This window comes from Patiria miniata, unplaced genomic scaffold (assembly GCF_015706575.1).
Source record: "Patiria miniata isolate m_02_andy unplaced genomic scaffold, ASM1570657v1 HiC_scaffold_5, whole genome shotgun sequence".
Classification (NCBI taxonomy): Eukaryota; Metazoa; Echinodermata; class Asteroidea; order Valvatida; family Asterinidae; genus Patiria; species Patiria miniata.
Genome location: NW_024037072.1, coordinates 28,497,725 through 28,512,513, shown reverse-complemented (window position 1 = coordinate 28,512,513; position 14,789 = coordinate 28,497,725). Strand labels below are relative to the sequence as shown.

The window sequence follows — 14,789 nt, the reverse complement described above, 5'->3', positions numbered from 1 at the left end:
GATATGGAATTGTGAATGTTAAATTTCAATACCTTTAACCCTCCCAATAAAAACAAATGGCTTATGTTATGTTTTCCTAGTTAAAGTTCAATTTGTGTGTGAAAACAATTTTTTTCTTCAAGTTTGACACAGTTACTAACGCTCTGAGAGAATGTTTGAAAATAGTGACTGGAAAAGAAAAAAAAACCCAATGAAATGTAATCACAGATCCCATCAGTCAACCAATTACAGTTTCATTTTCCAACTCGTAAATTAAAAACCGTACATGTACTACACGTATTCCTCCTGAACCCCAGGTTCACTAACAAAATCATGAAAAAGGATGAAACAATAGCCACAGTTCAGACTAACTTGAGGCTCCAATAATGGCTCTGTGCACAAGTACCCTTATACGTTGAGAGAGATAGTTGGGAGAGACCAAGACGTGTATGCGCACGCAGTGTGTCCCGTCCACGGTGATTTCAAAATTGGTCAAAAAGCACCTTCTCTTGTTTGCGTACAGAGCCCTTTGCAAGTGAATGTATGGATACCGTCTTTTATGGACACTTGAGAATCAAAACAACAAATATTAATACATGTACATGTACAATGGAGGAAAGAGGTCTCTTATGGGCTCAATGCACAAGCACGCCCTCAACGGTACGGAAGGGAGAGTAGGGGGAGACATGAGAGAGATATTCGAATGCACTGCCGACAATGCCTGACGCTCACGCCAAGACGCTATATGGCTTTGTGCACATTCAGAATAACATACAGGAATAAAGTCATGCATCTTCCGCGCACAAACCAGCATGAGTCTGTGTCTGCATTCAATAGGGGACGTTGAACCATAGAGGACAATAGGGTCCCCAATTCCCAAGAAGTCCCCAATTTATGATCATGTACAAAACATATGGGAGGTCTTCCTATAAAGTTTAAAGTACAAACAAAAGGGGGACAATAAGGGGTCCCCCATTGCAGGCAAATACACACGTGCGTGCGCACACAGTGTGTCCCATCCACGGGGCTCTCATAACATCGTCAAAAAGCGCCCTCTCTTGCTTGTGCACGGAGTCCATAGCCTCCTCTCTCTATTCTAGATCTAATCCTATTCCACGTTTTGTTATTTGTACCTGTTTCCACAGAGGACTGCCCCTACACAGACAAATGTTGAAGAGTCCCAACAGGCCAGACAGCTGCTGGAGACTGGTTGTGGTCTTGTCAAGTAACTTCAGCACAGCCTGCAGCATTAGGCACTGCACGACACTACGATAAGTGAGTGGCAGCATGCCGACACAGGAAAACTGCATCTCTCTGCAACACACAAGCACTATACTGGTATTACGCATTCAAAAAAACAATTGACCACGCATCAGTCATTCATCATTCAGTGTCTAACCAAGTTTTACATTCTTCAGATACACGACTTGAACGTTTGTTTACAATACTTAGGAAAGGTTAACAATAAGCATGGCAAGGGTTGTCTTGATCAATTTCTTGAACCATATCTGGATCTATACATTAAAGATATTGACTAAATGGGGAGCTGCCAACATGTAGGGTTGGATAGCTCAGTTGGTAGAGCACTAGAACGGCAGTCCGGAGGTTGCAGGTTCAAACCGGCTCCAGTCAATTTCTTTGTTCAACCTTAAATTAATTATAATGCACCTACATGTAGTCAGTTTCCCTGTGTGGTTTGTTAAAAATTGGTAATAAAAGCACTATCCTCTCTAAGTGATCCTCGTTAGCTATTTCCCTGGGGTTTGCCACATTGCTAACGTTGCTAGCATCAAGACTTTGGACGTGTTCCCTGGCTAGATGGCATATCGGGTGTATGATGACTAAATGGGGAGTGCCAACATAGGGTTGGATAGCTCAGTTGGCAGAGCACCGGAACGGTAATCCGGAGGTCGCAGGTTCAAAGCCTCGCTCTAGGCATTTTCTTTGTTCAAATTAAATTAACTATAAATGCACGTAATCAGTTTTTTAATCAACTTCTCTCTCTCTCTCATGAATCAAACTTACACAATTTTGAGACCTGTGAAATTTGCTGCCAATATAAAAACAGCCATTTTCACCAGACTAAAGCCTGGTGCACACCTTGCTGATTTTACTGGTTCAACGGATCGTTGGGCCATCGTACAGATGTGTGTTGAAAATTCGGACCGATCTTACCCTACACCGGGCGACTGGATGAAAGCAATCATGCTTCATTTCTGCCCATGCGATTTCACCGGATCTGATGTCACCGGAAAGGTGTGCGGGCAGTCCTCTGATTTCACCGGATGTGGTATTTATGTTAACCAATCAGATTCACGAAGGAAGCCATACAAAATAGACGGCTGTCATTTTGTCATCATGTGACTGGTCATCATGTGACTGGTCATCATGTGACCAAGTAAAGAACAGAATCGGGCATGTGTGTGGGCACGGCAGGTATCGTTGCGGTCTACTTGAAATGGTGAAAAAGACGTGATGGGGGATCTGGTGAACCAGTGAAATTAGAAAAAAGGTCTTCGCCGGGATTGAGGTACCTCAGAAGCTGTAGTTCAGATGGTCCCCATGCACTGCATTCAGGGAGGTGTGTCAATGTATCAAAGACAAACGTCAGACTAACGGGGCTCCAGGATTGACCAGAAACTGCTGCAAGAAACTTCCGCAAGAAAGCTAGGCGCAAACCAAAAACAACAAACAAAGGTAAAAAAAACACAATTCTTCACAATACGATTTCAATTTAACCCTTATGCTCGCAGAGATGAAGCAAATACATCTAATAGTGTTAACTGTGATTTCATTTGTTTATACACCAACTTTAGCACTTTGTACTCAAAAACAAAGATATCGGATAATTGATTTGTGCAGAGTTTGTATAAATGGAAACCATGCCATGAAAAATGATTAAAAATATTTTGTGTAAGTGTGCCAAATATTTTGTGTAAGTGTGCCAAACAAACCTCTGGAATACATGTAGAATGTGTATGTTAACTGGACGTAATTTTCATAACCAATGCACGATGATGTTGTAATAATATGACTACACACACCAACCAACAAATCACATTTTGTGATGACAAATTATTCAAAGGTTTCATTTATTTTCTCAAAAACATTTGTGAGCAGAACTTTGTCAGGTTAAGTATTCCACTTATTAAAATTGCTTCAAATATTAAATCATCAATTGGTAAAGATCGTACTTCCAAACGCAGCGAATCTGTCTCAGATTTAATTCAAATCAAAATTGCAGAAAGCTTTCAAGGTAACAACAGATTTTGCAGAGACAATATCAAAAGTGACTATCTCTGTCAGAATATTCTTACAGAGGTTGTCCTGAGAAGAACAAAAGATATATTTTCCATTTTCCTCAAGTGCTGCGATTCTTCTAAGAGTCTCTTTTTGAGATAATCAGTTCACATGGTGTACCAGCACAACTTGTACGAAGCAGATCTCCACTATCCGCTCCGTTCACAAGTACCCCCTCACCGGCAAAGAAAGTACAGTTGGGGGTGACCGACTGACGCCATCTTGCCCGACTGCAAATTTGCCGCGACGCACGGCCGTACCACTGCGTGTGTACATAGTACAAATCCCCTGGTGTACGTGCGTCACACACAAGGAACAGTGCGCGTCAACCAGCTATGTCCTGCCCATGGGACGTCCTTGCTAGGTAAAAGGGCGCCCTCTTTTGTTGGCACACGGAGCCCATACAAAGCTTACAGACCACTTACATTCACTATCTTGTTTTCCAAGAATCTTGATGCATGAATGCATGAATCCTGTGAATGCTTCTGCGATGAGTGGTCGGGCCACCATACCCCGGGACTTGCCAGCATACAGGCTGTCATCATTCAGCACAGGCAAAACAGTGCCCAACAAAAACTGGAAGGATCCAAGGGAAAAAGGCGTGACCAAAAAAGATTATTGATGCTGAATTCCACAACTCACCAGCCCATTCTAGACAGTATGCTAGATACATGGAGGCAAGCAACATTCACATTCAAAGATATGGACACATAATTTTGGTTTAAAGAATGTAAATCGTACAAAATCTGTTAAATTGTCATGATTTGTGAGAAAATTAGTTTATGCATTAAAGTACATGTAGATATAAAAGGGACTCTCTGCAATATTTTTTCTCTTAGCCTGGTTTCCATATCGACGTTAAGCTTACACAGACTGCGCAGACAGTGCACGGAACCGTCGCCAAAGTTGATCCAGGTTCAACTTTGCCGATTGTCTGTGAGATAGTTTGCATCTCTCTGGGTTGTCGGCGACACTTTAAAATTTGTCCATATGTCTGCGTTGCAGTTTGGGTCCTGTTTGCGTTTCACTTTGCGTTACTTACGTCAATATGTAAACTAGGCTTTACTGTACCTCCATTCCAATGTCCTGCAACACAGGACAGGATGCGATGTCCAGCCGTAGATACTCCAGTAATCCCCACTTTGAGACAGTTTTGGTTTCATGCACAAAACATCGGGAGAACAGAACGGTCAACCATGATGGATGCAGAATGCGTCTGCCACCTGGAAGAACACAACAGAACCACAGAATTACACCCTGTAATTTACCATTCAAGAAGAATGACTTCAGATTGATTTTTATATTTGTTGGGTTGGTACAAGTAGTTTGCTATTCATAATCACTCTCGGAAGATGACAGCATGCAGGAGTGCATCAGAATCATAAAATCATATATGCCAATAATTACATAGAATGACCATATATCTAAAGAATGACCCATACACACACAAATGCCATAAACTACACGTACATGTAATGGAATCAATTCCAAACTCAGAATGAGAATCATGACACTACTTTTTTCTGGGATGTGATTCTTTATGGCAGCTGATTTTTTCTGTATACAATTCACAATCGAGAGGCGAATTCCCACTGGTCCATTCACCATCATGTACATTGTACCAGATGCTATTTTTGTTGTTTACCAAGAGCGCGTGCGAATATTCACGCACATGGTGAGTACATATGCGCAGTAGACTGTCACACAGGTTACCTGTGCGCAGTCTAGTACGTGTGTGCTTTACGAAGCAATACCGAATGTACAGTATTACTTAGCTCCCCTCGGTATTGGAAGTTGGGAACTACCTTGAGGAGCTAACATCGACTATCCACCCTATCTATAACCCATGTTATATTAATATATTTCCCACAGATTTGATTTTACAAAAAAATGTAGGCACAACTTTAATAAATCAACTGGGCTGAATCTCATTTGGTAAAATCCAGTGGTTATTGGTAAAATCCAGTGGTTACTGGAATATATAACTATAAGTGCAAGAGTACATTTTGATTTTTTAGATCATGCATGTCAAGCAGTTACTGCCACTTGGCATGCTTGGTGATCTACAAATGTAGCTTCCAGTTCGTACAAAGTGATCACAACTTTGTAAAAGGTCTAGTCTGGGAGTTGCTTGAGGCTTAAACTGTTTGCAGACGTTTTCCTCCCAAATGTGAAATTTCCATCTCCTTATTAATTCAAATAAGGCACCATGGAATAACTTGAATGCATGTATATTGTATAAATTTTACAAACCCTTGTGTTGTCAAAACTGAAGATCTACGATAAGTGCTTACTTGAATGCAAAGTGGAAGCAGCTTGAATCAGAGAAGTCATTCTGGGCATCACAGGTGTCACAACATGTACCTGAAATGCACAAAACAAAACAAAAACTGAAAGGAAATAATAGCAATTTCCAAATGTGTGCCTTCAAATGATGCTTTTGTTTACTGTTACACCGGAATATGTGTGAAATTGTTCTTAGCCTAGGAGCACACCAAGTCCGTAAACTTTGAAGATTGATGGCATATTAAAACATTTAATGCCTGCAAAGTTGTTTAATCCTAACCCCCTTGGATGTGTGAAAATTATTACCATTTTATATGTATATTAAACGTGTACCATTATCACAAAAACTCGAAAAACTTTACTGTGAATTACAGTACAGTTAGTCAAAAGTCCAGTGACAAGTCAAGTCACATATTAATAGGATCTTCACAGAATACTTCAGCCAGGTATTAGGACTTGTGACCGACTTGCGATTGACTTGTAAATGACTGGTGATTGGCCTGATTGCAACTTGATGAATTTGATGGAGTTGTAATTACCTGAACCTCATCCAGTGTCTCATACATCAGGAAGAAATCTCCCCAGACAGCTAACAGCTTCTTCTGAGAATCTGGAGACCACCAGAATAAGGAAGCAGCTTCCGAGGCAGTACACCTGCAAGATTAAATTGGAATGTTTGCATGTCAGTCAACACAATTAATATTGTTTATCTCTGCCTTGCTGCAATGCATCAATTTGACCATCTACACCTGTATGAGAGTCCAGAACCAGCTATCTACATGTATAGAACCAGGCATACTTTGCCCATCTTGATATGAACTAGACAAGGGGCTTACTTGAAGGGTATCAGCTTAATAATTTGTTGTAATTAAAACTACACTGTATTTATCTTCAAAATTGACAAATGAAATATAGCAAAATGTCGCTATAACGAAAACCGCTGAAACAAACATGTGGCTATAACTAATATCCCCGAAATAGTAAATTATATTATAATGCACAATCACTAAAACGAACGACCACTATAAGAACATTTTTGATGGAACCCATCATGTTCGTTATAATGAATGATTAATTACAATTCTTCCTTTCCCATGCAGACTTACCCTGGCTCTGAAGACTGTTCTTGGCATGTGGCAATCCCAGCTGCTGAAAGCACTGTAGATTCGTTAGGGATCGTTACATGATTTACTGATGCACTTTCGATGGATCGCTTCATCAGGAAACACGCCTGCTTGCGAGCAAGAGGGTCCGTGTGGACAAGACCCGCCTGAACCACTCTCCAAAAGGCACCGTCAGCGAGCAAGCTAGAAGAGGCAGATTGTTGATCAGGGGTGGAAGGTAATACAACAGGGATGTAAAACTCTGAAAGACCACACAGAGCAATGTACACATTAGAGGTCTGTTTGGATTTCTCGTCTGCTGCAGTTCTGTAAACATTGAGGAGTCTCTGCCAGATCGAGGAAAGCCGGATCTCAAGTTTGTCTTTCGACAAACTCAGTAACTTTGGAAGCAAGATCCCTGAGGCATGTGAGCAAGTGGCTGCATCGCTGTACTCCAAGATGTCCAAGAGATGCCTGAAGCAGTCTTCGAGCCAAGAGTCTTCAACACCCACATGTGGGTACTCTGAATCGGTGTCCCATGGTCCAGCTGTCTTTAAGGTGTAATACAGAATCTCCGAGATGTCTTTTATTGAAAACGCTGATGAGGAGCTTGAAGTCTTTCCGTCATCATTTTCTACTAATGTCAGGTTGACCAGCAACCGCTGTTCCTCACTGTAACTGCAAAGGCCTTCTAAACATGTCTGTTGGATTCTAGATTTTAACTCCCGATACCCTGACATGTTAGGAGTCAGTAATATAGCAGCGAAGAGTTTGTAAACCGACTGCATCATCTCCTCACTGTGTGACCTCTGTTGACCTTGCAAGTGAGACTGCTCTATTGCACCGTAGCCCACGGTCTCGACCAATCGGATGAGATCCGACGGAGCGATGCATTCTGGGTCAGCTTGCATGGAGTCCAGCAAGAACAGGATCACTTCCGACACCTGCTGTTTGCAGAGAGTGGAATCCACTCTGCCATCTCCCTCTGCCTGGGTAGTGTCCCTGCCACCGTGCAGCTCCACAGCCGAGTCAATGATGCTGTGCACAAGCTCCTTCAAATCAAAGGCTTGACTATTCTTCAGCAAGCTAACAATTTTGAAAGACATTCTTCCAAGTTGCTTATTTTCCCACGTTCATAACAATGTGTCAGTACACCTGTGCTACCGTTGATGGACATTCAAGCCAGAAAATGCACCTTTCTGTTCGGAAAAGATCAATTTGAACATAATTAGAAACACTGATTGAAAACATCTTAACCAAGGAAACAGTTTGTATGGCAGGTATCGACTAAAAACGGCAACAATTGTTGGCGTAGTGGTCCGCTCTATAAAACTCAAGAACTTGAAACATGTATACAAAATTACTAGTCAGTGGTTGGCTACGTCCACTTCCAGAAGGTTTTTACGGTCAAGTGCTTCAACCTGACGCCACGTTTTTCTTTATATTGACATATTATCATCTCATTCATTGCAAAAAAGATAATTATTAAAGACATGAATATGGGACGGAGAAAAATTTCCAATTTTGTTAGGAAATACTAAGAAAATTTTCTTGAATCTCCATGCACTTTGTACACAATCGCCTATGCAATATGCGCCTATGCAATTGTCCCCCCCCCCCCTTCCCCACTCTTGTATTGTAGGATTACAAAAACTTGGGTATTTTTGTATACTATTATTAACTCTCCTATGGAAACATGGGTGCATACCCAGCTATGTATGTTCCCCGATATATGTTCCCGATACCTATGTTCCCAGAACCGATGTTCGTACATGACCGGCCACACAAATAGTTGATTTGTTGTGTGTGCGGTATATGACGATATACGGTCATGTCACTATTATGTGTTCCAACGCTAGCCCATGTGGACTCCCTTTGCCCCTTAATTACCCGTACCTCCCTACAGTCGTTATGTTTTATGAAGACGTCGTCCAACCTGGGCTAAAACCGAAGGGGCGGCGAAGGTTATAGTTCTCTCTAGCCCGACTGCGTCTGGCCGTACAGTACTATCGCAAGCTCTGTAGTACGGCCAGACGCTGAATGCTTCCAAAAAGACTGAATTTTGTTGGCCGCCGATGTAGCGATTTTGCTACATCTTTCGATCGCGATTATCTTTTCATCCAGGACACAAATTTCCAAAGTTAAGGTTTGTAGTCGTAGAGCAACTCATACCTTTTCGAAAAAACGTTGTTTGGTCTCAATATTTTCATCCATCTGGCCACAAGACGAATTTCAGTCATCAGATTCCACAAATATCGTCCCCCATGCGATCCCCCATGCGATTTCAAAATGGCGGCCGCGCTGTAATGTATGCAATATGCAGGCGCGCCCGCGCAAATCATGAATATGCATAACAGTCTGTGACGTACGACCTCGTGTTTTTGGACGTACGGCCCCGCCGCACGCACGTCCAAAAACACGAAGTCGTACGTCACAGACTGTTATGCATATTCATGAGTTTGCGCGGGCGCGCCTGCATATTGCATACATTACAGCGCGGCCGCCATTTTGAAATCGCATGGGGGATCGCATGGGGGACGATATTTGTGGAATCTGATGACTGAAATTCGTCTTGTGGCCAGATGGATGAAAATATTGAGACCAAACAACGTTTTTTCGAAAAGGTATGAGTTGCTCTACGACTACGAACCTTAACTTTGGAAATTTGTGCCCTGGATGAAAAGATAATTGCGATCGAAAGATGTAGCAAAATCGCTACATCGGCGGCCAAAAAAATTCAGTCTTTTTGGAAGCATTCAGCGTCTGGCCGTACTACAGAGCTTGCGATAGTACTGTACGGCCAGACGCAGTCGGGCTAAGTTCTCTCTTGCTTGAAATAAATCCTTACATGCCTTACATATTTACACCGGTACATCGAGGATCAATTATCGATACACTTTACACATAACATGAAAACATTTAGGACCGTATGTTCTGTTCCATGATTGATGATAACCTACGTACGTGGGATCATGAATATTCGAGAAGATCAAGACCAGGCCCCCTGCACTCGATCAAGCAAGCGCTAGCTAGCGCATGCAGCAGCAGCATTATATAGCACGCGAGTCATGCAAGTACAAGTACATCGGCATAGCATGCATGCATAGCGCAAGGAATACAGGTCAACTCGTACGCGAACCAACTCGTACGCGACCAACTCGTACGCGGGACAATTCGTACGCGAACCGACTCGTACGCGGACCAACTCGTACGCGAACCGACTCGTACGCGGACCAACTCGTACGCGGACCAACTCGTACGCGTGAGTTTAGACTATTGGTTTGGCTCACATGGACAGACGAAATTAGGTTCGGTACGGTACGGTCAGCATAATTTTACCTTTTCTGCCGGGCTACTGGCCCACGGGCATTTCTACTAGCCCGCATTTTTTTCTTATATCAGATACAAAATGGCGTATTTTCAAGCGCAATTCTGAGGGAATTTTGTCGGTGTTTTTGATTAACAGATCAGATAATTTAACCCTTTAAAACAGTTGATAATAAGACACAAATTAAGGGGGTTTCCTTTTTGAATTTTATGATTTCTTTTTCTTTCTGTTCGTTGATCTTTGCCGTATCCCAATAATTTTTCACTCGCACGCCCGGGCCTGGTTAAGGAATAGTTTGTCTAGCCCCGGCCGCCGCTGTTTTGACAAGCATTTGGTTAGCTGGCTATACCGCTAATTTCGAACCCTGATGTGTTATGTGTCATACCTCCATGGTTATACCAAGCATTTCAGTTGTAAATAGAAATTGCTAGGCCTACGGATGTCCCCGCGTGTCTGCTTTTTAATTGATCAATGGTTGTGAACCACAATGAAAGTTGAGTGACAGGCAGTTGACAAGTCTGATCGATCTCTTTTGATGGTTTTACGATACAAAGGATGAAGGATGCCGACTTCTAAACCCGCCGGTTCTTTTAGGACACCGAACCGCGAGAACAGATCCATGGTAGTCCAGAGCGTTGCAATTGGGTCAGTTTGACAATGGTGGCAATTAATTGACTGACAGGTACATTGATTAAAAAAAACCCGAAAAATGCAACTGGTACATCGTTGCATTAATTTATGGAATTAAATTTGACGTGACAAGGCTACAGGTATGCACAAAACGATACAACACTCGTCTAACTACAACTGAAAATCAGTTACTTTATTATCATCATTCACGGGTTCACTCCCAATCACACACAACGGTCACACACTGAACTACGGACTACCCGATTCTTCCGTCACTATTCCCAAATTCTTCCCAACCATGCCAACCCAATCCTCGAAACCACGAGTTGGTCGCGTACGAGTTGGTTCGCGTACGAGTTGGCTCGCGTACGAGTTGGCACGCGTACGAGTTGGTTCGCGTACGAGTTGTCTCGGGTACGAGTTGACCAATCCGCGTACGAGTTGTCTCGCGTACGAGTTGGTTCGCGTACGAGTTGACCTGTTTCCAGCGCAAGCACGTGTGGTGTAACTTGGCTTACTGCCCTCATCGTCAGGTTTTGTGTATGGGCCGTAAACTTGAGATACTGCCCTCATCGGTAGTTATTTGCCAGTTTGCATACACCTTTAACTTGACATACTGCCCTCATCGTCAGGTATTGGTCATGCATGCACCACGGCTCGCACCGTTCAATGGACATGCCGTCATCGGTAGGTATTTGCAACCCAGCTAACACATCACGTTGCCACAACGTTGTGCAAAGTTGTAAAAATGTTGTCATTCGGTAACGTGTCACGATGACATTCAAGCAACGTTGACACAACGTTTGACTGTATAATTGTTGGTTGTAAAAATGTTGTATATCGGTAATTTGTACAACGTTGTACGAAAGTCATCATATGACATTGTATTGACGTTGTATGGTGGTCGTTTCACAATCGTTGTAATAAAGTAATAAATATGACGTTGTGGTTTCGTTGAATGTAGGTGTTTTCATGACGTTGTTTTTAAGTTGTCAATGTTACGTTGTCAGAACGTTGTAATTTAGAATGTTTACAACGTTGCTGTGAGGTTATAATCATGACGTTGAGTTAACGTTCCATCTACGTTATTTTATAACGTTTTTTTTTTCAGTTGTGAAAATCACATTGACACGACGTTGTAGTTTGGTATTTCAAAACGTTGCTGTGATGTTATAATCATGACGCTGTAATAACATTGTATGTGGGTACTTTCACAACGTTGTTGGTATGTTGTCAATCTCACGTCGTCATGACGTTGTAGATAAAAATTTACACCACGTTGCTGTGTTCATGACGTTATGATGACGTTGCATAAAAGTCTCATCATAATGTCGTTGTTAAGTTGTAAATATCATGTTGTCGTGACATTGCAGTTTGGTATTTTCACAGCGTTGCTGCTATGTTGTGAACCTCACGTTGCTGTAACGTTTTATAAAGGTGTTTTGACACTGAATTTAAGTTGTAATTATGCTGTGGGTTATGATCCATGCTGTTGTGGTATTGACAAAAACATTGTGATTACGATTTACTGAATGTGAAGTGGACATAATGTTTTAATTAATGATGTTTTATTTGATAATAATTAACATTTGGGTGCCGCCTTGCATTAATAATGTAACTCATGAAATTTCGAACATCATCATGTTTGTTTTGTCGTAGTAGGAATATAATGTTTCCATATATTTTTATAATGGTCTAAGATGGATGAGATCGTGGTCAAAGCGCGACTGTTTCCCGCTCATATTAATTGTTGTATACTCAATGTATATATTTATTGCACACACCAACGTTACTTGAAATATGATTCCTGTTCTCAAAGAAAATATTACCATGGCGCATGCGCGTCAGCAGAAATTCCACGTCCAGACCGCGTGATAGCTTATTTGAATCGCTCTGCTCAGTCGAGTCAGCGATCTAGCAGCAGCAGCTCACTAGTTAACGGTCGCCGACTCGCCGTCCAGTTGATGTGAATTAGCCATGGTCACCAAGCAAGTTATTTTCACTACAGCATTTCTTAGAAGGTAGGAATGACATTTTCTGTATCTTGGCTTCATTCTTGTGTCGAACACATTGTCTAAAAATCTGAAGAAATTGGATCAAATTAAAGTAAAACAACTTTTCGAACAAAGTCGCTGTAAAAAAATGAAGATTTTCCTATGCCTATCATCTTGTTGTTTTTTTTTATAAATGTTGAAAATGTTCTTCAGACTCGATCAGAATAAATGTAGATTAATAAAGAGTGAAAATATGTGCCTCAATTGAGATTGGAGGCTCGTCAATGCGAACAGTTTTGGAGGATCATACACTGAAAGAAACGTTCAAGTCATCTGGTTTTCAATTTAATAATAAAATCTTGGTAATATTCCAAGGAAATAATATACATCATCCATGTGGATCAGATTTACTCGAATTCATGTGAGACATGTTAGACCTTTTAAACAACATTTTAGGTTGGAAAGTTATTTGTTCGATAGTTATAATTTTAGATAAAACAGATATTGTTTTAGCAAATGGCAAAATGTTGGAAGTGTATACATTATATCGAGAAGACTTTTGATTTGTGTACTATAGTATAGGCTTATGTTTGTCCTTTTTTTCAAATTGATGAATTAATCAAACTGTAACAATATTGTATTGACATACCCATGATATCCGAGCCAACAACCGTGAAATTGTTACCTGGGGTATCTCTTAATTTATAGATCTGATTTGATTTTCTCTCAACTAAAACTAGCGCAAATTTAAGCATAAACAGTCCGTTATAAAATTCCCGCTCAAAGACACAGTGTACGGTTGTAATACTATTAGCAACGCGCATTATTATTTCAGTCCCAAGGGTCGGGCCTAAAGTTCACGTACCAGGACTGTACACGTATAAACGGTCATCTGGCTTTCGTTGGCTTGTACATAACAAGTGTATACAGTTTCAATCCGGGCTTTCGGGCTGTATAGCTCCCAGGGTTTGGCGTGATTTATGGGAGTTTGACCAAAGTGTATGGAGTAGGGTTCAGGGCCAGGTCAGCACTGTTACAAGATCAATGAAAAATACGCGAACTATAAAAGCCTTTTCTAAAACTAGGGTCATTTGTAGACTAGTTTTTGTGTGTGAAAAATAAGACATTATGTGGGTTGAAGAGCACGGGGACATCATATTTATACTGTGTTCAAACTTTATTAGTTTTACATATTACTCAACCTTAACAAACATCGTTACTTTCTCCAGGTAGGCAGTACACAGGTTTGCTATACGTGAGTGCACTGGCTGCTGGATGTGGCATGTTTTAACTTTTAACTTCAGCAGTCTTCGAGGGAAGAAGTTTCTAATTATTTTGAAGACCAACCCATACATCTCTTCAAGGTTGTTGCTGTAAGTAATTCAACATACATGACCTTTTTATACATGTATCTCTGTAAGATGGTGAAATTAACTTTTAATGTGTTGAAAATACACCTTGGTCGAAATAGACGAATTGCTGTTTCCTTTTAAAATGTCGGTAGTTTCTCGTGTACATTTTGATATAGCATAAAATTCATGGTTTCTATCATTTATTAGGGGCCTGCATGACAACTCGTCGAGTAGCAGAGGCCAAGGCGAGGGGAGGACATAGCTTCATTCTGGAAGTTTGCCCGACTAACAAGCCCGGAGGGACAAGATTCAGGGTAATATTAATTACATCAAATTACTGTGAACAGTATTTAAGTTGCCTGTAAAATTAACAAGTAGGCCTGGGCCTACAGAGTAAGAAAACAACTCTTTTATATAAGGCAAAGTTATCTTAATGTCGACTTCACACTAATGGCTGAAGACAACAGTGTAATATCTATCCAACATATACAAACTTGTACACTGGAAGTTGTTTGCAGGTAGTGTACTCTTTACCAGAATTGCCTTTGAAGCATTAATCGCAGTACGCTTGCGGAACACAAAAATGAAATGTCAGTACATTTTGTTTACCTTCTCATGCACAATAGTGATCCAAAAAGAAGTGACAGATAATCCAAAAATAAGTCGGTTGGTCATCATCGGCTGTCCACCATCTGGAAAAATCTTTACATTTATTTGTTTCTATTTTGTGTGTGTGTGCAGAATCCTGCCAACCCTGCCAACGCTGTTCAGCCCGCCGACCCTGTCGACCCTGCAAACCCTGCAGATGATGAATACC

The 14,789-nt window shown here is 41.3% G+C and overlaps 1 protein-coding gene and 1 long non-coding RNA gene across 3 annotated transcripts in view; one reads left to right on the top strand and one right to left on the bottom strand.

Moving 5' to 3' along the window:
- Positions 1-7,892, bottom strand: part of LOC119741092 (probable methyltransferase TARBP1) — a 39,939-nt gene extending 32,047 nt beyond the window's left edge. For both annotated transcript variants that reach the window (XM_038216761.1, XM_038216763.1), the window contains exons 1-7: positions 6,672-7,892; positions 6,105-6,219; positions 5,574-5,643; positions 4,351-4,502; positions 3,705-3,855; positions 2,514-2,646; positions 1,113-1,293 (exon numbers count right to left, since the gene is read on the bottom strand). In XM_038216761.1, coding sequence (XP_038072689.1) covers positions 1,113-1,293; positions 2,514-2,646; positions 3,705-3,855; positions 4,351-4,502; positions 5,574-5,643; positions 6,105-6,219; positions 6,672-7,774 — 1,905 coding nt within the window. In that variant the 5' untranslated portion in view covers positions 7,775-7,892. The remainder of the gene's footprint in view (positions 1-1,112; positions 1,294-2,513; positions 2,647-3,704; positions 3,856-4,350; positions 4,503-5,573; positions 5,644-6,104; positions 6,220-6,671) is intronic.
- A 4,533-nt stretch (positions 7,893-12,425) lies between these two features.
- LOC119742185 lies at positions 12,426-14,394 on the top strand. The gene is made up of 3 exons (XR_005272831.1): positions 12,426-12,647; positions 13,850-13,993; positions 14,180-14,394. It is a non-coding gene; the product is annotated as an uncharacterized LOC119742185 (long non-coding RNA).
- The last annotated feature ends 395 nt before the right edge of the window (positions 14,395-14,789 follow it).